Genomic DNA, 23,460 nt, shown 5'->3' with positions numbered 1-23,460 from the left:
TCCAAGAAGTAGAAAAGGGGAGGGCAATTGCGTAATAAGATTGTCGAGATCTGCCTGGGAAATGCGAGTCCCAGGAGGCAAATAAATAGAACATGTTGTGAGAAAAGACCCTATTGCTAAGCGAATGGCTACTGCTTTTAAGTTAGTGTTCAATTGAACTTGTGAGAAAGGGGTATGGTTGCCCACAAGGATTGCGACTCATCCATGTGCCAGGCCATCCCCGTTTCTGTCTTTACGAATAGCATAAAATTTCGCATGATAGGGTCATCATTTACCTTTAGGTATGTTTCTTGCAGGCAAAAGCAAACAGGTTTGTATTTGCGCATTAGCATTTTGACATCCTCCATATTTCGTTGAAATCCACGACAATTCCATTGCAATAATTTAGCCATTATTACTTGGAATTAGTGGAACCGCTGGTTGGCTTCCGAAGTGATGCGGGTTTTGATTGGCCCGCTTTGGGTTTTATTCTGCCTTTGGGAAATTGAGGAGCCCAATATCCATTTATTCCTCAGGATGAAGATCCAGAATAGATTTTTCCGCACTTTCCTCTCCTTCATTTACCGCCTGTACCTCGCTAATAACAGGTGGGGTTTTAGTTGGAGATTTTTCTTTAGGTGCTACTCCCTTGGTTGGTATTGGAATGGGAGTAGCGACTGCTTTATCTTGCTGTGCTTGTGTCAACAAGTATCGGTATGGTGTAAAAGAATCACGTGGCCAGACTGAAATATCAGTTTGCGTTGAAATTGAAACCTTCCTCAAAACTGCTTGTGCATAAGATTTTCCACTGTTTACTGATGTTAACAGAGGAAAATCTTATGCAGGTTTGGAATGTACAGCCTTACAGGACAGTTCAGATAACCAGCCTTGGTGGATGTAGGCGGTTTAGGAGTGTTAAATGTAAGGATAAGAACTCTAGTTGGAACTAGTTTTCCTTCCTTACGCAGAAATATCCTCCTAACGACTGTTACTCCTTGATCTCTCAGCTCGGTGCATATCTCCTCTTCAGATGTTTCAAGGAGATCCCACTCAACAATTACACCACTAGGCGATGTATTCAATGTCCTGTGTGGTGATATCTTAATTGGAATGCCCCCAAGAGATGTTGCTTGGAGAAGCAATTCCGAATGTCGCACTGAGGTTTGTTTGTTTGTTATTTGGTTTTTAGGAGCATTAGCAACTAAGGCCATATTGCTCCGGGAATATGCGGTGGTCATTCCCTGACCTTTCCGCATCCTCCGTATTTGGTGGTGACGGGATTGAACCCCAGTCTAATCAAGAAGCGTGTGTTACGCACTGCTGCTCCTTCCCACCTGGCTACACAGGCACCTCGCACTGAGGAAGTTTCTACTAAAAGGTCACCCGAACTAAGTGGTTTTACCGACTTCGGGGATCCTGCGAGCCCTTCAAGACCCTTCTGAATGAGTTAGTTAGTTAGTTAGTTAGTTAGTTGAGTTTTATTGGCGCATCAGCAACTTAGGCTATAATGCGCCAAAACTTTGTCAAAAAAAAAATTAGTAAAACATTCAGTGACCTAATGAATTAGGTCACTAAGTCAGGGTATAAAACAATTATAAACTGTAAAAGACAAATATTTGTAAACAAGTAACAATAATAAATCTTAAAATAATAAGATTTTTTTTTTTTTTTTTTAAATATGAGTAAAAAGGTTTACTGTTTTTAGGAAACTAAAAATATGTTCAACGGATAAAATGGTGTCGCACTGCTCGCATATAGGAGGGTCATCAGCCCTCAGCAAAAAGGAGTGTGTCAAATGACAGTGTCCTATGCGGAGCCGAGCAAGAACAACTTCCTCTTTGCGATCCCTGCGTAAGCTGGACCGCCAAGGATGAATCACAGGCTTAATTCGACAGAGTTTGTTTGTAGTAATCAGTCGATGCCACGAATATTGCCACTGAGATTGTAAATTATTACGGATCACTTGCCTGTAGTCTGTATAGGGGACTAACAGGTCAAGATTATCCGTCAGGGCTGCCGATTTGGCTGCAGTGTCAGCCAAATCATTTCCTCTAATCCCGATGTGACTGGGGATCCAGCAGAAGAGGATATCGAATCCACTTACATAGAGGCTGTATATTATCTGCTGGATTCGGGACAGGGTTGGATGATTAGTGTGTGACATCGCTGATAAAGCCTGTAGTGCACTCATTGAGTCGGCATATATAATACACCGTTGGTAACGGTGTCCTTCTGAATGAAGAAGGGCGACATTTTACCTATTTCCTTTTCACCGGTAGAATGAATGATAAGGAATCGAGGTACAGGAGATGGTGCAGCTTCTGTTCAGTGTTTCTTTTTTGATGTTACGTTATCGTCATCAATTTCAGGTAGGGACCTCGTATAGGCCCCAGACGGGTTTGAAAGATATAAATTACTCATAGGAATAAAGAGAAAATTTCCGATGTCCTAAGTACCTCACCCACCACGGAGCCCAACGAGGGGACGCTCACTCCTGAACTAGTAGGTACTGCGTATACGAATGGGACGCCAGGTTCGCTTAGGAGCACCATACCCACGTTACCAATAAGTCTTGATCCCGTCCCAGGACCAAAGGGAGGGAGACTTATTGGAACGCAGTTGACCCTAGCAGTAAAAAACCACCCGCCGATTGATCCCAGTCGGGCCGGTCCGGGACCACCCGTCTTGTCGAAGCAGGGGAACTCGGAAAGGGTCCCCCTTTCCGAGTTTCCATGGGTCGCGGCGCACGGCTGCACACGCCGGATTCCAATGACCATTCCAACCATTCCAACACCCATGCCCTGGAACCAAGGCATGGGTGTTGGAATCCCAGTGATGCTAATCTGGGAGACCAGATTACTGGGAGGTCCCTGTAAGCATCACTGGGAGGTCCCCTCCCTACGTACAGGTGCCCACGTTGAGGGGGGTCCCCAATAGGTATAACGCCGCAATTTTAAGATACAAAGTCAGTCCAGCAAGTTTTAATTCGCACCTCGGTTTTGTACAACCCATGCGTAAGATTTCACAGATGATTCTGATTGTGAGCCATCTGAGTAGATTGGCAAGAGTCAGGATATTTGGCCCAACACGCTGCGAAGAATTCCTGGTAAAAAAAAATTGGAGTAGCAGCTGTTCTCATTGCTTGGAGATATCGAAATGGTTGGAAGCCGAGTTAGCCAGGGTAGAAAATTCAGCCAAAATGATTGGGGAACGCTATTTACCATAATATCTATGTCACCTAACCATATGATTTGAAACCGAAAAAGGTTAGAAGTCAAACCAGTTTTCTATCGATTTCCCATCGTGGCTGAAAATCTGATGTCATTGTGAGTAGTCAGTTGGGAATTACTGCTTAAAAGCATTATACAAAGATACTTGTTTACAGCAAAGAGGTAAGGCTCGCTGGTTTGCTTCATCCTAGAGGCTTTGGACGGGTGATGCACTAATGGAAATGCAGCTGGCCATCAGGTGAATATGATCGAATGCTAAAGTGCGCTATTTCTCGCAGAAGCATACACCTGAGAACTATAATCTATCTTGGAGTGGACAAAAGCACGGTGGAGGCGAAGTTGAGGATAGGGTAGAAATGAAGTTGAGGATAGGGTACGGATAATATGAAGTCCTTTTTTTTGCCAACTTTGTCCTAAAACAAATTTCAGGAATATGGAGATGATATTTTGTCCTGTCGAAGCTCGGACACTGGAATGCATTTTCAGTTCGTCACGATTGACAATATCATTTACATATTTGATTATTTAAAGTAAGATATTTTTCGATGAACGTTCCGTTTCGTAAAACTTTCCACTTTTAGCCCTGATTAATTGTGGGTGAGGATGAAGGCACTTTCCAACACCAAACTACAAAGTATCAGCTTCCAATGGCATATCCTCAAGGTGGTCACAGTGTACTATCCAGCGCAGCACCTCAAAGCGTTCCTTTATGCAGATGGCATATCTGCATCTTCAAATGCAATGAGCATGTTGTCACTATTACGCAAGAAACGGTATGATCGCCAACTTGATGTATCTACACGACTTAACGTTTTTGCCAACGTTGGCAAGTCAGCCCATTCTCGCTCTCTCCAAAAGACGCGAAATTCATTACGATTTTAATTCAGAAAGCCATTATCAAGAGTCATATCGTGTAAAAACATCATCCTATCTAAAAGAGAAGTTTCAAACCCATTATATTCAGCTAGAACAGAAAATACACAAAAAAAAAGTCATACGGATTTTTCAGTAATAAAATAATTCTTTTTATATTATTATCTTTGACAGAAGTGCTTCTGTAATGAAGATAAGGACCATTAGCTAGTGTCCAGAGATGACCAATGGCTTTTTGCAGTTGCTTTTGAATGATCCTCGCTCATACTGCATATTTAGCAAATGTATTAGTCATCAGCGTAGAGAAATCGTTTACTGTTGATGGAAACTGTTATAGATCAAATTAATTTAATTGTAAAAAGGGTAGAACTTTGAACGAATCATTGTTGAACTTGCAAATCAGTCCAGAGAGAAAAAGGGTGATTCTATATGGCATTGAAAGGAGAGATTAGATAGAAATTTCAGGAAGAATAGCAATTTACCTTAAATCCATAGTTATGGAGATCTTTTAAAATGCAAGATACGCAGGCTGTGTGATAGGCTTCTGAATATTCAAGAAATTATAACAGAATCACGAATGTATGTCTCTAGTCTAATTAAATGATATAAAGCTGACCTCTTAAGTAAAACACTGACTTCTTTGTGACCAAAACTGATCCTTTTAGAGGTTGTTTGGCATTTAAATATCACATGCAACGAGTGCATTCTTTCTGGATCTTGCTTAAACTTCTTACCAGAGAGAGAGCTTTTAATTGCATTTTTCGGATTCTTTCATGAAATACTAGAGCGGGCGAAAGAACTGAACTTTGGGGAACACCAACATTAGTGGGGAAATTAGATAACAATTGTACTGTCGCATACAGCGAGAAAACTAGATATCCAAATGGGGGAAAAAAAAAAAAAAAAACAATCGGCAGTCCATAAGATGGGAGCTTGAGTAGAAAATCTGCGTGCTTTATCTGCAAACTTTATTAGATTTATCCAAAGAATGACAAGCCAATGTATCACCAGCGGATCCATATTGGCCACTGCTCAGATGGAAGGTTTCGAGATGGTATAAGAGTTGCCGATTGATGGTCTTCTCCATTACTTTGGAAATAGCACAGACGAGTGCAATGGAACGATAACTGGAAGAGTGATTTGTCACCCGTTTTCGGAACTAGCTGCATATGACCAAGTTCCCAAACAGAAAGGAAAACACCAGTGGATAAAGAGACAGGACAAACAGGAGTACAGGTTTTGACAGAAAGTGGAGAAATATGACCAGAATCTGGAGATTTCTTAGCATCAAGATTTTTCAGAATTCTTCTAACATCCTTCTAGAAGAAGACCAAGGGAAACAAAAAAATGGGGGCAGAGTGCAATGATAGCAGGTGGTTTACGAAGACTGTCGATAAAGAAGTTAGCAGAAAAGTAGGATGCTGGTAAGACAATATTTGTTTTTAGATGATGATGAAATAGAACCATCAGCCCGTAACAGATGGTGATAATAGAGATGGACATATATTTCGATAATAGAGATGGACATATATTTCGATAATAGCTTTGGGAATATATCAGAACGCTCAACTACCATTTGGACAAGAAGCGATTTTACTACTCTTACCCTGTTCTAAATCGAGATTAATTAATAACTGTTTTATAATTGTTGCAACAGAGATTTAACAACAGTAGAACAGAGTAACAGATGCTTAAGTAACAACAGTGATGATATATATGGTTTGATCTTACAATATAGCTTCCTCCCAGCCATTTGCTTGCAAGAGACTTGTTTCTGTAGGTAAGGAAACAAGGTTTTTCTGCATCACTCAAAATATTCGACTTTCTCAGCACGCGGAGAAGTAAGGATTCTAGGAAAGCCTCGAATCCTGTCCAGAGAGATTATTCTTCAAATTTCTAAATAATTGTTTGCTCGTTTTATGCTAGGAATGGCTATAATATTATATCTGATCTTTCATCAATACTACCTAGCCCACTGAAAACCTTAGAAGACTCGGATAATATTGATTCCATTCTGTTTATTACGTGTATGTAATGGGCACTACCCACCATCGGGATTTTTCCGTATGGATAGACGAAAGCAGATTATCAAATGTGTGTGTGTGTGTGTGTGTGTGTGTGTGTGTGTGTGTGTGGTATGGGTGTTTAATGGCGCACAAGCTGCTGTGGCTATATTGCGCCTATTCATAGGTATGTTGAAAAGATAACATAAATAATTAATGTGAAGACTGTTCAATCTCATTTCATGCCAGAAACTAATCAGAGTCGCTTATACATTCCTATTTGTTTCAAATAACAGAAAAGTTCATTAATATTGGCATTTTCACCAATGATATCATTTAATGTTATCCGTTCACGGAAATTAGCCAGAGAATGAAATATTGAAGTTCGATGTTGTCGATAATGTGGACAATCAATCAAAATATGTTTGACTGTTAGCTGCTCAGAGCACTGTGAACAAAGAGGAGGATCATCGCCTGTGAGTAGATGGAGGTGAGTCAGATGAGTATGTCCTATTCTAATCCGCGCGAGTACCACTTCTTCTCGCAGAACTGTCTGAATGCATGAGTGCCAAAATTTTGGGTCCTGTTTTAACAGGAACAGTTTGTTATTTGTTTGTTTATGCCATAGCTCTGTCCATTGTGCATGATATGCTGTTTGAATTATAATATTATAATCAGAAACTGGAATAAAGGCAGAGGTTAAGTCTACTGTTGATGGATTTTTAGCCGAAATATCAGCCAACTCGTTCCCTTTGATGCCTGAATGTGCTGGAATCCAGCAAACGTTCACTCGTTGCTGGCGATCTTCGATTTTCAACAGCAAATACTTGATTTGATTTAGTATAGGGTGATCCTTATAAGAGAAATTCTGCATTGCTCTAATTGAGCTCAGAGAGTCGGTGTAAATTAAATATTTTGCAGATGGGTGAAGACTCAAATTTTCTAGAGCTAATTGAATTGCATATAATTCCGCTGAAAAGCTGCTGTACTCAGGTGGAAGAGAGGCTGATATGATAGCAGAGGGAAACACTGCTGCTGCTCCAACAGTTGAATGAGATTTGGAACCATCAGTATATATCGGTAAGAAGTCAAAACAGTTTTGAATATGGCTAGCATGGAGTTGTTGCACATTTAGAGTTGGTAGATGATTCTTTCCCCATTGGAGAAAATAATTATCACAGGCTGGTTGAGGAAATGGGGTTCATGGTGGGCAAGAATAATTCTTTCTGTGCTGCCTACTCTGGAGAGGAACATTCCAATTTTGTGCTATTTCAAGGAGCCGTAGGCCTGCTGGGCGTATTTTATTTGGTTTATTTCTATAGAGATTGTGAAATGATGGATTAAAGAGATATGGTTGGATGGGGTGCGGAGAACAGTTTCGTATTCTGACTGCATATTTAAGTAGTAACATTTTTCTGCGGAGGTAAAGAGGGGGCTCATGGGCTTCAATATATAGACTATAGGTTGGTGATGTCCTATAAGCACCAAGAGCAATCCTCAGTGCATTGTGTTGTACAGGATCCAGCCAGCGTAATACACTCTTTCGAGCAGAATCATAAACTGGGGCACCGCAATCTAACCGAGATCTAATCAGTGCTCTATATAAGAGCAGCAAAGTTGTACGATCTGCTCCCCAAGACTGGGCAGATAGAGCTCTAAGCATGTTCAGCTTTTTCAGACAGGTAGTACGTATTACTCTAATGTGCTCAAGGAAATTTAACTTGCTGTCTAATATTAATCCCAAGAATCTAATATTGTTGGTAATCGGGATGCTGGAATTTGATATCCGGAGTTCAGGGTCTGTATGTAATTTGCGTTGGTTACAAAAGTGGATAGCAACTGTTTTCTGATGGGAAAGCCGATACCAATTGAACTCAGCCCATTTTTGAATTTTATTGAGGGATATTTGCAATTGGCGTTCAATAGATCTCATGTTCTGAGAGTGGCAAGAAATGGAGAGATCGTCAGCATAAAGATAGGCTTCTACAGTATTTGGAAGTTCTTTGGAAATGGAATCAATTCTAATGGCAAATAGGGTTGCGCTCAAAACCGACACCTGTGGTACTCCTTCTTCCTGCAAGAATGTAGAAGAAAGGGAGTTTTGGTATCGAACCTGGAAAGAGCGGATCTGGAGGAAGTTCCTAATGAATATAGGCAGGTTGCCTCGTAGACCAAGATTATGTAGGTCACTGAGAATGCCATATCGCCAGGTAGTATCGAATGCCTTTTCTATATCAATGGAGACCATGACAAGGTGTTCATTTTTCACAAAGGCATTGCGAATTTCAGATTCGGCCTTGATCATCAGATCTAGAGAGGACCTATTTTTGCGAAAGCCATGTTGACAATTACTCAATAGTTGTTCAGTTTCAATGATCCAGCTGAGTCGACTGTGGATCATTTTTTCAAGAATTTTACCAAGGCAACTTGACAGAGAGATTGGCCTGTAACTATTAGGACTGGAAGGATCTTTTCCAGGTTTCAAAAAGGGCAAAACTGTAGCATGGTGCCAAGATGTTGGATAAATATTTTCCAGGAAGATCCGGTTAAAGAAAACTAGCAGCATTTGTAAGTTTTGCTCATCCAGATGCTGCAGCATGACATAATATATGCCATCTGGCCCAGCTGCACTGTTTCTCGTTGTTTTTATGGATTGTAAAAGTTCACAATATTCAAGGGGCTGATTATACGGAAGTGATAGCGAGGTTGTAAAGTTAATGGGCCTTTGTTCGGTGGAGGTCTTAATTTTTTGGAATTTCGGAGTGTAATTTGATACAGCAGAGACTTCGGCAAAGGTTTTACCCAAGGCATTCGCTATATCTAGAGGACCAGAGAGTTCTTGTCCATTGTATGAAAGAATTGGGGAAGGGATGATTGGAAACTTCCCAGAAAGCTGTCTAATTTTCTTCCATATTAATCTGGAGTCGGTATTTCTGTTGATAGTACATGCAAACCGAGTCCAAGAATCTTTCTTGGCTTGCCTGTGAATGAACCGCGCTTTTGCCCTTAGCTTCTTGTAGCTAATTAAATTAGCTGTTGTCGGAAATCGGTTGGTTGGTTGGTTGAGTTTTATTGGCGCATCAGCAACTATGGCTGTAATGCGCCAAAACCTTGTCATAAAAAGTAAAAAAGTTTCAGTGACCTACTGAATTAGGTCACTACGTCAGGTTATAAAAACAAGTATAAACTGTAACAGACAAATATCAGTAAATAAGTAACAATGGAAAATCTTAAAATAATAAGATTTTTAAATATGATTAAAAAGGTTTACTGATTTTAGGAAATTAAAAATAGCAGACACATGGTCATTGTCGGATAAAATCTGACTGAGTGTATACGGCTCAGTCAGATGGTTAAAAGCGGTAAAACGAGCATTTCTAAAACTGGTACAGTCAACTAAAATGTGTCTGATTGTTAAGATTGTGCCACAGGACACACACATAGGAGGGTCATCAGCCCTCAGCAAAAACGAATGAGTTAAATGACTGTGTCCTATGCGGGTCCGGGCAAGAACAACTTCCTCCTTACGGTTCCCGCGCAGACTAGACTGCCACGGTTCAATTACAGGTTTTATAAGATATAATTTATTCGCAGTCTGTCTATTCCACGAATCCTGCCATTGGGAATGTATCTTTTGGTGTATTATTTGCCTGTAGTCTGTATAGGGGACTAACAGGCAGTGGTTATTATTGGGAATTGCTGATTTGGCTGCGGTGTCAGCCAAATCATTTCCCCTAATCCCAACGTGGCTGGGAATCCAGCAGAAGCAGATATCATATTCACGTTCTCGGAGGAAGTGAATCTTCTGCTGAATGCTAGACAGAACTGGATGATCATTATATCTCACAGATATTAAAGCCTGTAACGCACTGAGAGAGTCGGAATATAAAATGAACCGATGGTATTGGCATTCACTAATGTGATCCAAGGCTAACTTTATAGCGTGCAGCTCTGCAGTAAATATGCTGCATTCAGAGGGAATCTGCTCCGATGTAGTGCTGTCTCTAAAGACAGCAGCAGATCCCACATATGATTCCGCCTTCGAGCCGTCTGTGTAGACTGGCGCGAAGTCAGAATGTTCAGCTCGGTGTGCTGAAAAAAGCTGCAGGTAGACAGACGATGGAGTGTCCGACTTTCCCCAATTTCTAAGGGACAAGTCACATGCCGGGACATGAGCATGCCAGGGTGGAAGGGGTTGCTTTGGTGTTTGGGCAACCCTGTCTACCTTTATATTAAGTTCTTTGAGTAGCTCTTGGACACGAATACCAAAAGGACGATTGGCAGTCTTACGGGTGTTGTACAAATTTTCCCATCGTGGCTCAAAAACGGTTAGCCACGTAGGGTGGTCTGGCAGGGATTTCAGTTTTAGAGCGTAGTTTAGAGACAACTGCTTACATCGAAGCGATAACGGTGGTTCGTTTGCTTCGACGTATAAGCTCTGGACAGGAGATGTGCGATATGCTCCAATAGCGGTACGGAGAGCCAGATGATGGACAGGATCGAGCCAACGAAGTACACTGTCTCTGGCCGAATTGTATACCAGGGACCCGTAATCCAGTCTGGATCGTACAAGTGCACGATAGATGCGTAGTAGGGTGCATCGATCCGCACCCCAAGATGTTGAAGAAAGAGAGCGCAGAATATTTAGCCCTCTTGTGCACTTTGTGCGGAGTTGACGGATGTGATCCAGAAAGGTCAGCTTTTTATCGAATACGAGTCCCAAGAATTTTGTGTCCGCTGCTATTGGAATTACATTTTGTCCAAGCTTTAATTCAGGTTCAGGATGAAGATTACGCTTACGACAAAAGTGTACGCAAACGGTCTTCTCCGGCGAGAACCTGAAGCCATTAGCAAGAGCCCAGGAGTTGAGGCGATCAATAGCTTTCTGCAGTTGTCTTTCAATAACCCTCATGTTGCATGACTGACAAAATATGCTAAAGTCATCAACATAGAGGGCACAGTTTACAGTTGGAGGAAGTTGTTCTGTGATGGAGTTCACTTTGATGGCAAAAAGCGTGACACTTAATACTGATCCTTGTGGTACTCCCTCCTCTTGGCTGAAGGAAAGAGAGAGTGAGGATCCCACACGAACTTGGAAAGATCGACTGGCTAAAAAGTTTTTGATAAAAATGGGGAGTTGCCCCCTAAGGCCAAGGCTATGCAGATCTTTTAAGATGCCAAATCTCCAAGTTGTGTCATACGCTTTCTCCATGTCAAAGAACACCGACACCAAGTGTTCGCGTTTTAGGAAAGCATCCCGGATGGATGCTTCCAATCTAATAAGATGATCCAAAGTGGACCGGTTCCTTCGGAAGCCGCACTGTATGTTGGAGAGAAGGTCATTTGATTCTAAGTACCATATTAAACGAGAATTAACCATTCTCTCCAGGATTTTGCACATACAGCTAGTCAGAGCAATAGGACTATAGTTGGTGGTGACTTTTGGATCCTTTCCTGGCTTAGGGAAGGCAAGAACGATTGTCTTTCGCCAGGAATCCGGAAACTGCCCTTCAGTAAAGATTCTGTTATACAGAAGGAGCAGACAATCCATAGATTTTGGTGAAAGATGTTTAACCATGTCATAATAGATGCCATCTGGTCCAACAGCACTTGCTTTGGAAAGAGCGAGGGCTCTTTTCAGTTCCTGAATAGTAAAATCCCCGTTGTAGGGGTAGAGGCCCTTGGACTTAAAATTAAGTGCTTCTCTTTCCAGTTTATGTTTCAGGACCAGGAACTCTGGGGAGTACGAGGATGTTGCGGAGATGTTAGAGAATGTTTCCCCAAGAGCATTGGCTATTGCAGTTGGATCTGCAACAGCGCATCCATTATAATCTAAGATTGAAGAAGGGTGGGATGTATATTTTCCCTTCATTTTCCGGATTTTATCCCAGACTACCTTAGAATTGGTAGACTGGTTAATAGATGATGTAAAACGGATCCACGATTCCTTTTGACTCTGACGACGGATGTAGCGTGCTTTGGCTCGTGCACGTTTAAAGGCTATAAGGTTGTTCGTGGTAGGATATCGGCGAAATATCCCCCACGCTTTGTTTTGAGCCTTTTTTGCTGTTGTGCATTGTGAATTCCACCAAGGTTTGGGAAATGGTGGAAACCGGGCTGATGTTTTTGGGACAGCATTAGCAGCTGCGTGGACAATGATTTCTGTGATGTACGTTACTGCGTCATTGATAGGCTCCTGACTGACTGTACTGAGTTCAAAATTTGCCTGATGTTGGAAGGCATTCCAGTCAGCCTGATCAAACTTCCACCGTGGTAACCTAAAAGGAAGACACGGTCTCCCACTGTGTAACAAGGTTATCACAGGGAAGTGATCACTTCCGTATGAATTCTCCTCCACTTCCCAGGTGAGTGAAGGGAGTAGAGAAGGGGAGCAGATAGAGAGATCAATGGCAGAAAAGGTACGGGTAGGCATATGGAAGAAGGTGTTTGTTCCAGTATTTAGAAGGGAAAGGTCATTGTCATTGAGCATACGCTCTATGACCCGTCCCCTTCCGTTGATGTTAGCACTACCCCACAGGGTGTTATGTCCGTTAAAATCCCCGAGAAGTAAGAAAGGGGGAGGCAACTGCGTTACAAGATCATCAAGGTCTTCCTGGGAGATATCAGTCCCAGGTGGCAAATAAATAGAGCACACCGTTATTAAAAATCCCACTGTAAGGCGAATTGCAACAGCCTCTATGCTGGTTGTAATTAGCAAGGGCTGAACTGGGGTCTGATTACCCACAAGGATAGCCACTCCTCCATGAGCAGGACCATCCGCAATTCTATCCTTACGAAAGATTGTGATGTTATGCAGGGTGGGATCATCATTTGCCTTTAGATATGTCTCCTGCGAGCAAAAGCAAACTGGCTCGTGCTTTTGCAGGAGGGCCTTGATGTCATCAGTATTTCGCCGGAATCCACGACAATTCCATTGTAGGAATTTAGCCATTATTTTGGCTTGGTGGGTCCATCAGGCGGCTTCCGAGGTGCTGAGGGCTTACTTTTATCAGTCTTGGCTTTGTCTTTTTTGGGGAAGAAAGGACGATGTCCCGTGTTCATTTCTTCCTCCGCAAAGAGTTCCAAGACTGATTCATCCTGTACCTCCTTGTTCTCTACATCCATTGTTTCTGGTATTACGGGTGACTCTTCAGAACGTTTTTGCTCTTTTTTACCACTTGGTGTTGGTAGTGGTGGAGCACTAGGAGGTACGGATATAGGAGTGGCAACTGATTGTGTTTTTTTGGTGGGTTTTGTGAATTTAATAAATAGCGTGCAATCGGAGTGAATGACTCTTTCGGTGGTATAGTCATCTCAGTTTGAGTACCGATAGTGCACTTGGCAGAAACCTTCTGAGCATAGGAAGGTTTCCCGCTATTTATTGGTTCGATACGTTTTCTGGCCTCTGGGTAGGAGATATTCAGCTCTGTTTTCAGTTTTTGGATTTCTTTTTCATCCTTCCACCGCTGGCATGCTCGAGAATAGGCGGGGTGCTCTCCTTGGCAATTAATACAAATCGGTTTTGAAGCTGAACATTCCTTGCTCTCGTGGTCTTTAACACCACATCGAGCACAGGCAGGGTTACCACGACAAGATGTTTGTGAGTGGCCGTATTTTTGGCATCTAAAACACCTCAGTGGGTTTGGGATGTAAATCCTCACTGGGCAGTTTAGATAGCCTGCCTTGATGGAACTTGGAGGCCTTGGGGTATTGAACGTGAGGATAAGAACTCGGGTAGGGACGAGATTCCCATCCTTTCTTATCGATATTCTTTTCACAGCTGTCACTCCTTGGTCTTTCAATTCAGAGCAGATCTCTTCTTCAGAAACATGAAGAAGGTCCCACTCTGATATAACACCACGTGAAGAATTCAGAGTTTTGTGGGGGGTTACGGTGATAGGTATTCCCCCTATGGATGTAGAGTTCAAGAATTTTTCAGCTTGTTTTGTGCTGGAAGCTTCAACTAAAAGATCGCCAGAACGCAGTCGTTTAACGGATTTTGGTGAACCTGCCAACCCTTCTAATCCTTTCTGGATAAAGAAGGGTGACATCTTTCCAATTGACTGTTCTCCGATGGAATGGAGAATGAGGAAGAGCGGTGTCACTGATGGGGTTGGTGTATCCTCAGTTCTGGCTCTTTTTGCAGAGGTGTTTTCTTTTTCATCTTCTCGATTAGGTAGGGGTCTTGTTGGGGCCCCAGAAGAAAGGGGATTTAAATTACTCATATGAGTAAAGAGAAAGTGTCTGATGCCTAAGTACCTCACCCACCACGGAGCCCTACGAGGGGGCGCCCACTCGTGAACTAGCAGGTACTGCGTACACGAATGGGACGCCGAGTTCGCTTAGAACACCATACCCACGTTACCAATAAATCTTTATCCCGACCCAGGACCATAGGGAGGGAGACTTATTGGAACGCAGTTGACCCTAGCAGTATAAAACCACCCGCCGATTGATCCCAGTCGAGCCGGTCCGGGACCGCCCGTCTTGTCGAAGCAGGGGCCAAAGTGGTGTATTAAGGCTGGTCCCCTCAACCACCAGGATTCCCCTTTCCGCTTCCACGGGTCGCGGCGCACGGCTGCACACGCCGGATTCCAAAGATGTAACCCTGGAACCAAGGTATGGGCGTTAGATCCCAGTGATGCTAGTCTGGAAGTTCAGCAGCATCACTGGGAGGTCCCCTCACCACGTACAGGTGCCCACGTCGAGGGGTCGGAAATCGACGGAATATGTTGAATGCTTTATTTTTTTTCCTTCTTTGCTTTCGTGCACTCTTCGTTCCACCAGTAGTTGAAGTGCCGTCGGGTTGGGGGGTTTGATAATGGAATTGAGTATTTTGCTGCAACTAAAAGACTGGATGTGATATAATCGGTTACTTTATCTATAGGTTGTAGCTGAATAGTTTCTTTGTCCAGAATGATTGCTGATTGAAATTTGGCCCATTTGGCTTTAGAAAATTTCCATTTTCTCCAGGGTTGGTCTAATGGTAGTTGTGTAGTGAGCAGGTTACAGACAATTGGAAAATGGACACTTCCCATTGGATCATCCATAGCGGACCACTGAATGACTGGAAACAGTATCGGAGAACAAATCGAGAGGTCAATTGCAGAGGTCTGTCCAGTAGGTAACTGTATATGGGTGTGTGTACCAGTATTAAGAATGGTAAGGTTTTGTTTATCTAGTAGAGTTTCAATCAGTCGGCCCTGTCTATCTAATTTAGAGGATCCCCATAAAGGGTGGTGGCCATTAAAATCCCCTAGCAAGCAGACTGGTGAGGGTAGCTGTACTAAACGTTCTTCAATATCTTTGAAAGAGTAGGTATTGTTGTTGTTGTTGTTATGGGGGTTTAATGGCGCATAAGCTACTATGGCTATAATGCGCCTATTCATTTTTTATATAGGGAAATCGGAAAAAAAAATTTTTTTTTTTTATAAAAATCACAAAAGATTAAAAAGCCCAATCTGCTTCAGAAAGTTGAAAAATTCGAAAATATTTGCATTGTCACCTATGAGATTCACTAACGTTATTGGTTTATTAAGATTTACCAGTGAAAGCAGGGTTGATGTTCTGCCTTGTCTATAGTAGGGGCAGTCAATAAGTATGTGTTTAACAGTCAGATTTATAGTACAATGTGGACACTGTGGTGGATCGTCTCCTCTAAGTAAATAAAGATGGGTTAGATGAGTATGCCCTATTCTTGCCCTTGAGAGGACTACTTCTTCTCGTCTTGATGTACGGATACTGGAGCTCCAAATTTTTGGATCATGTTTAAATTGAAAGAGTTTATTATTTGTTTGAGAGTGCCAGATTGTTGTCCATTCTGACAAGCAGGCAGCTTGAATAGTTAAGGCAAAATCTGACGGCGGAACAGGGATGTTAGTTAAGTCTAAGCTAGATGGATTTTTTGCAGCTTTATCAGCCAGTTCATTGCCCAGAATACCAGAATGTGCTGGAATCCAACAGAAGATGACCTGTTGATGCCGTTCTTCAATTTTTAATAATATACTTTGAAGTTCTTCTATAAAAGGGTGAACTTTATCTGAGAAATTACATAAAGCCATGATTGAACTAAGCGAATCGGTGTAGATAACAGATTTTAAAGATCCATCAGCACAGAGATTTTGTAAGGCCAGTTTAATAGCATATAATTCAGCTGAGAAGATACTGAATTCAGGTGGAAGTGATACTGAAATAACAGTATTCGGAAACACCGCAGCTGCTCCAACGTTTGAATTAGATTTAGATCCATCTGTATAAATTGGGGTAAAATCACTATATCTTTGAGTGTGAGCTGCATGAAGGTGTATGATATTAGATGCTTGTAAAACTCCCTTTCCCCATTGGCAGAGATAAGTGTCACAAGTCACCAGAGGAAGAGAAGCCCATGGTGGTTGACAGCAGGTTGCTACCTGTTGTACGGAATGAACGGAAAGATTCCAAACTTCCATCAGTTCAAGGAGACGAAGACCAGCTGGCTTTACTATGCTAGGTTTATTTCTGAAGAGGTTTTCTAGTGGTGGATTGAACAAGTATGACTGAATCGGATGCGAGGCACAGCTTTGTATCTTAACGGCATACTTTAGTAACAGTGTTTTTCTACGTAACGATAATGGGGGCTCATGAGCATCAATATAGAGGCTATGTTTGGGCGACGTTCTAAAAGCACCAAGTGCAATCCTCAAAGCACTGTGTTGAATGGGATCAAGCCAGCGTAATGCGCTCATTCGGGCAGAATCATAGATGGGAGCTCCATAATCAAGGCGGGATCTGATTAATGACCTGTATAGCCGAAGCAGAGAAGTACGATCTGCACCCCATGTTTGGGCGGATAAAGCTTTGAGAATGTTTAACTTTTTTAGACAGGAAGTACGTACATTTTTAATATGGTCTATAAAATTTAACTTGTTGTCAAGGATTGATCCTAGAAATCTGATATTATTAGTGACCGGGATGGAGACATTAGAAATTTGAAGTTCGGGATCTGGATGAAGTTTGCGCTGCCTACAAAAATGAATTGCAACTGTTTTCTGCTGCGAGAGCCGATAGCCATTGATGCTAGCCCACTGTTGTATTTTATTTAGTGATATCTGAAGCTGCCGTTCAATAGATCTCATATTTTGGGAATGGCAGGAGATGGAGAGGTCATCTGCATAAAGATAAGTCTCGATTGAATTTGGAAGCTGTCTTGTAATAGAATCTATTCTAAGAGAAAACAGAGTGGCACTCAGTACTGATCCTTGTGGAACACCCTCTTCCTGCATGAACGTTGTAGAGAGAGCATGTTGGTACTGAACTTGAAACGATCTGGTACATAGGAAGTTTTGAATAAATATAGGAAGGTTGCCCCGCAGACCAAGGGCGTGTAGATCACCAAGTATGCCATGCCGCCAGGTGGTGTCAAAAGCCTTCTCTATGTCTATTGAAACCATTACAAGATGTTCCCGTTTAACGAAGGCATTTCGAATGGCGAATTCAGCCTTGACCATAAGATCTAAGCACGACCTATTTTTACGAAAGCCATATTGACTATGGCTCATTAGATGTTCTGACTCAATGATCCAGACGAGTCTTCTGTGGACAATCTTTTCTAAGATTTTGCTGAGGCAGCTTGAGAGAGATATCGGTCTATAGCTATGGGGGTTGGTTGGATCTTTCCCAGGCTTTAGAAGTGCCAAAACAGTAGATTTGGTTTGGTTTGGTTTGGGGTTTATTGGCGCATCAGCAACTGAGGCCAAAACAGTAGAGTGATGCCAGGAAGCTGGAAAAACATTTTCTGAAAATATACGATTGTAAAAAACCAGCAGCAAGCGCAAAGCTTTGTCATCAAGATGTTGTAGCATCACATAATAAATCCCATCTGGCCCTGCAGCACCATTGTGGGCTGTTCTAATAGCATGCAAAAGTTCAGAGTATTTCAGAGGTTTGTTATATGAAAGGAGGCGGGCAGTGTGAAAGTTTATAGAATGCTTTTCTTTGGTGTTTTTAATTCGTTTGAATGATGTAGAAAAGGCTGATGCTGCTGAGATTTCAGCAAACGTACTGCCCAAAGCATTAGCAATATCTAAGGGACTGGATAGATCTTGTCCTTTCCAGGAGAGAATTGGAGAAGGTATAGTAGGAAACTTACCAGATAACTGTCTAATTTTTTTCCATATAGTTTTCTGATCAGTGTTTCTGTTAATGGTCGATGCAAAACGGGTCCAGGATTCTTTCTTGGCTTGCCTTTGTACAAATCGTGCTTTTGCTCTTAGTTTCTTATAGTTAATGAGATTGGTTGTGGTTGGACATCGCCGAAATAAATTCCAGGCTTTAATTTTTGCTTTCTTTGCTTTTGTACATTCCTCATTCCACCAGTAATTATAATGCTTGCGACCAGGGGGATTTGATAATGGTATTGTCTCCTTGGCCACTTTTAGAAAATGTGACGTGATGTAGTCTGTCACATTATCAATATTCTGGAGCTGGATTTTTTCCTCATCAAGAGAGATTGATGTTCGAAATTTTGCCCAGTCTGCCCGAACAAATTTCCATTTCCTGCGGGGTTTGTTTGAGGGAGTCTTTGATATTAAAAAATTGCATATGATTGGAAAGTGATCACTGCCCATAGGATCATTTGAAACATGCCACTCTATGCTTGGGACCAGGACTGGAGAACAAATTGAGAGATCTATTGCTGAGGTGTGTCCAGTTGGGAGTTGTATATGAGTGTGTGCACCAGTATTGAGTATGGTAAGATTTTGCGACTCTAGAAAGCTTTCAATTAGTCGACCCTGTCTATCTAGTTTAGGATCGCCCCATAAGGGGTGGTGCCCGTTAAAATCTCCTAATATACAGAGGGGTGAAGGTATCTGTATGAAGAGATCTTCAAGGTCTTTTAAGGAGTAAGTATGGTTTGGTGGTAGGTAAATTGAGACAATTGTCATTGAAATACAGTGAGTTATATGAACAGCGACAGCTTCTATTTCAGTTTGAAGTGGAATATGTTTAGTTGGGATATTGGAATTTATTAGGATTGCTACACCACCATGGGCAGCATTTGTTCTATTACGATCTCTTCGATAAAGGCAATAATTCTTTATCGAAGGAGAAATTTGTAAGGTTAGGTAAGTTTCCTGAAGACAAAGAGCAATTGGAGAATACCGGTTAATTAAAGCATGGATGTCATCTGTGTTGCAACGAAAGCCTCTGCAGTTCCATTGTAAAACACAGGCCATTATTTATGTTTAGTTGATGGAGCTGTATCTGACTGCTTTTTGGAGGTGACTGGCTTATTTCGTTCCAATTTTGATTTGTCTTTTTTGAAAACTGGTCGACCAGTATCCATTTCTTCTTCAGCGTAGATTTCTAAAATTGGTTCTTCATGTATAGTTGTCCCATCTGTATCCATGATTATGTCCTGGGTATTTTTCTTTGATTTTGGGTTTGTAATATCAGATGTATTAGCACATATCTGAGGAGGAGATGCGGCTGGTATTGTCAGTGGAGTGTTATTTGCCTGGTCTGAGAGTTTGGGTTGTTGTTTATGCACACTTGGTTGTTGCTCAGAGAGGACAGTTCTAGCCCAATCAGAAATTGACTTGGTAATGGGAACTGTGACATCTGTTTGAGTGGAGACTGTTTGGAATTTTTTTACTACATTAGCATAGGTACTATTTTTGTTTATAATAGGTGAAACTAGTTTTCTTGCTTCTTGGTAGCTGACTTTGTGTTCGATCTTGTATCGTACTATTTTTTTTTCAGTTTTCCATTTTTCACAAATTTTGGAATATGCCGGATGGTCACCTTTGCAGTTCGCGCACGTCATTTTTGCAGCAGAACACTCACTCTGGTTGTGATCTAAGGACCCGCAATTTGGACAGACAGAAACTCCCCTGCATACAGTTTGCGAATGGCCAAATTTTTGGCACTTAAAGCACCGGACTGGGTTCGGGATGTAAGGTCTTACCTGACACCTAAGGTAACCAGCTTTTATAGTGGTAGGTAGGTTCGGTGTTTTAAATGTGAGTATCACTGTCCGAGTAGGGACAGCCTCTCCATCTTTTTTGATGACGATTCTTTTTGCGTGTGTCACATTTTGATCTTGTAGTTCCTGGACAAGTTCATCCTCCGATACGTTTAAAAGATCCCACTCTGATATTACCCCTTTTGAGGAGTTTAAGGTGGCATGTGGGGTAACCTTCGTGGGAATTCCACCAAAGGTAGATACTTTTAACAGTCTCTCAGCGTGTCTACGTTCGGTCATTTCTATTAATAAGTCTCCGGATCTCAGTCGCCTAACCATTTTTGGAGGGCCAGCCACATTTTCGAGACATTTTTGTATCAAAAATGGGGAAAGCTTACTCAATGGTTGGTCTGTGGAGGAGTGTAGAATTAAAAAGAGAGGTACGGTATTATCCGTTCCTTCTTTTTTTTGTCGTTTAGCATGGGATGTTGTGTCATCATGATCTCGATCATGTCTATCTAGGTCTGGATCAAAAGATCCATAAGTGGACTGTTTAATTTTGTCCATCTTTGCTCCTTTTTGCCCTGGGAGGGTGGCTTTCTTCTCCCAGGTTTCCAGCCCCGCCACGTGGAGGCAGGAGCGGTGCCACCAGTGACCAAGCGATAAAGGAAGGTTAGTAGTTAGTGCGTTAATAAATAATCCTATGTACAAGAAGAAAGGTGTCTTTCCTTTCTGTTAGGTACGCTAAATTCTTTACTTTAGAACAGCAAAATTAAATAACTGTGAGAAACGAAGGATACTACTATAATTATCAGCCGCTCTTTGAGAAAATCGCTTTAATATCACTTAGAAATCGCTATAGTCACTCGCTTGGCACTCGGGGCCAGTAGGTATTGTTTGGTGGGAGATAGACTGAGACTAGCGTAAATGCAATCTCAGCAATCAGACGCACAGCAACGGCTTCAATTTTGGTTTGAAGAATGATTTGACTAGCAGGGATCTTTGAGTTAATCAAAATAGCTACACCACCACGAGCAGAGTCAGATGTATTCCGATCTCTTCGGTAGACTGAGTAGTTTTTTATAGAAACAGATTTTAGCAGTTAAATAGGTTTCCTGCAGACAGAAACCCACTGGAGAGTAGCGTCTAATTAAGTACTGAATGTCATCAATGTTGCATCTAAAGCCTCTACAATTCCACTGTAAAATATAAGGCATTATTTGAGTTTAGAAGAAGCTGTACCTGACGTGGCTGTCTTGTGGCGTTCTGGCTTTGGTTTATTTCTTTTTGGAAAGGTGGGGCGACCTGTGTCCATATCTTCTTCTTCTTCTTCTTCTGCAAATATTTCAAGAATCGGATCTTCCTGTTTAGATGGGTACTCTTGATCCATTGATGTTTCCTGAATACTCTGTTTTGAAGTTGAAATGGGATTATTTGGTGTGGTAGCAATCATTGGCGAATGAGGAGATTTTGCTGGAATCGTAAGAGGCGTATTACTTGCTTGATCTGAGTGCTTCTGGATATTGGACTGTTGCTGAGAAAGAACAGCTCGGGTCCAGTCGGAGATTGATATGTTGGATGGAACAGTAACATCAGTTTGCGTGGCTATTGTTTGATATTTTTTTGCAACACTGGCATAGCTACGGTTAGATATACTGGGTGCAATTAATTTTCTTGCTTCCTGGTAAGTAACTTTGTTTTCGACTTTATATTTTACAATTTTTTTCTCCATTTTCCACTTCTCACATGTTTTAGAGTAAGCAGGATGGTTACCCTTGCAATTAAGACAAGTCATTTCTTTTGCCGAACAGTCATTTTGACTGTGATCAGAAGATCCACAGTTAGGACAAGCTGGGTTCCCTCTGCATGCCGTCTGAGAGTGGCCATACTTTTGGCATTTATAACATCTCAGCGGATTAGGAATATAAGGACGAATGCGACAGAGTAGATATCCTGCTTTTACTGTTGAGGGTAGATTTGGACTGTTAAAGGTGAGAATGATACTTCTGGTGGGTGTGAGTATATTGTCCCTTTTAGTCATGATTCTTTTGACAGCAATTACATTTTGTTCATTTAGCTCTTCTTTAATTTCTTCTTCTGTCACATTCAAAAGGTCCCAACTAGATATAACACCCTTAGATGTATTTAGGGTTGCATGGGCAGTTACCTTTACTGGAATTTTTGCAAAGTTTGTCACTTTCAGGAGTTTTTCAGAATGCCTGCAGTTGACAGTTTCTACTAGTAAGTCCCCCGATTGCAATCTCTTAACCATCTTGGGAGACCCTGCAATACTTTCCAAGTGTTTTTGGATAAGAAAGGGGGATAGCTTACTAAGAGGCTGTTCTGATAATGAATGCATTATTAAAAATGCAGGAAACTCGGTCGCAGAGGAAATGGTTTTTAACCTCTTTGCATGTGAAGAGTCATGTTCCTGTTCTGTGTCTAGCCGACTGCTTGTCGGTTGTAAAGAAGGAAACATATTTTGTTCCATTTTGGCTCCTTTTAGCCCCTGGCAGATGAACTTTTCTGCCAAGGTTACCGGCCCCGCCACGGGGAGGCAGGAGCAGTGCCTGGAGTGACCAAGCGAAATTAGGAGTTAGTCTATTAAATATGAAAAATAAAGAAAGGTTACTTTCCTTCCTTGCTCTCTACCAGTACTTTTAATAAAAGAGCTACTAAATAAAAGGATTTCTCAACGAGAGGAACGTAAAAGAGAACGCAGAATTCACCAATGAAAAAGTCGCAGTGAAAGCACAAAGAGAAATCGCTCAGTCAATCGCTTGGCACCCGGGGCCTGATTATCAAATCTTTACTGGATCAAACCTTCGTCCTACTTAATACTAGATCATGTACACTTCCCAACACAGCAACACCTCAATTATCGACCTTTTCATATGCTTCGCCACTCTTCCAGTTCGTAAAGTGGACAGTGCTAAATGACTCGCTGAGCTCAATAGCAGATGGAAAGCTCAATAAAAGTCGCTTGGACCCCGGCAGTGAAGCTTAGTTAATCAATGCAATCAATAAACGAGAAAGCTGGCATAGAAATATGCCACTACTCATTATGCAGAATGTATGTATGTATTTCGGAAATTTTCCGATCGGCAAGAGTTGGTGTATTGATCAAACAGAGTACATATGTCGATAACTGACCCAATTTTCTCGACGTTTCTAGCTTTGCCATTGAGAACTTTTTTGTGCGTAGAGCATTGAGCGCTTTAAGAGTATACATTTCAGTAGACAAATCTGTATGAAAGTCTGGTTTAAGTTAATACAAGATAGATTATGATTCCTTGATTCAGAAAAACATCAAATATGATTAATTAAAGCGTCTTATTAAAAACGTGCAACCACAAGGCAAGAGAAGTTTCAAAGCTATTAAGGTAAGACAACAGCATCAGATAACCAACGGCCCTGCAATTTTTATGACATA

The 23,460-nt window shown here is 41.7% G+C and overlaps 1 protein-coding gene across 1 annotated transcript in view; it reads right to left on the bottom strand.

Moving 5' to 3' along the window:
- Positions 1-504: 504 nt before the first annotated feature.
- The window catches only part of LOC150074879 (actinia tenebrosa protease inhibitors-like), a 127,028-nt gene continuing 104,072 nt past the window's right edge, over positions 505-23,460 (bottom strand). The window contains exon 8 of the mRNA XM_090389432.1: positions 505-722. Coding sequence (XP_090245558.1) covers positions 505-722 — 218 coding nt within the window. The remainder of the gene's footprint in view (positions 723-23,460) is intronic.

The sequence above is a fragment of the Mastigoproctus giganteus genome, unplaced genomic scaffold (genome assembly GCF_048544385.1).
Source record: "Mastigoproctus giganteus isolate SK-2022 unplaced genomic scaffold, ASM4854438v1 scaffold_17, whole genome shotgun sequence".
NCBI lineage: Eukaryota > Metazoa > Arthropoda > Arachnida > Uropygi > Thelyphonidae > Mastigoproctus > Mastigoproctus giganteus.
This window is presented reverse-complemented; position numbering and strand designations above follow the sequence as displayed.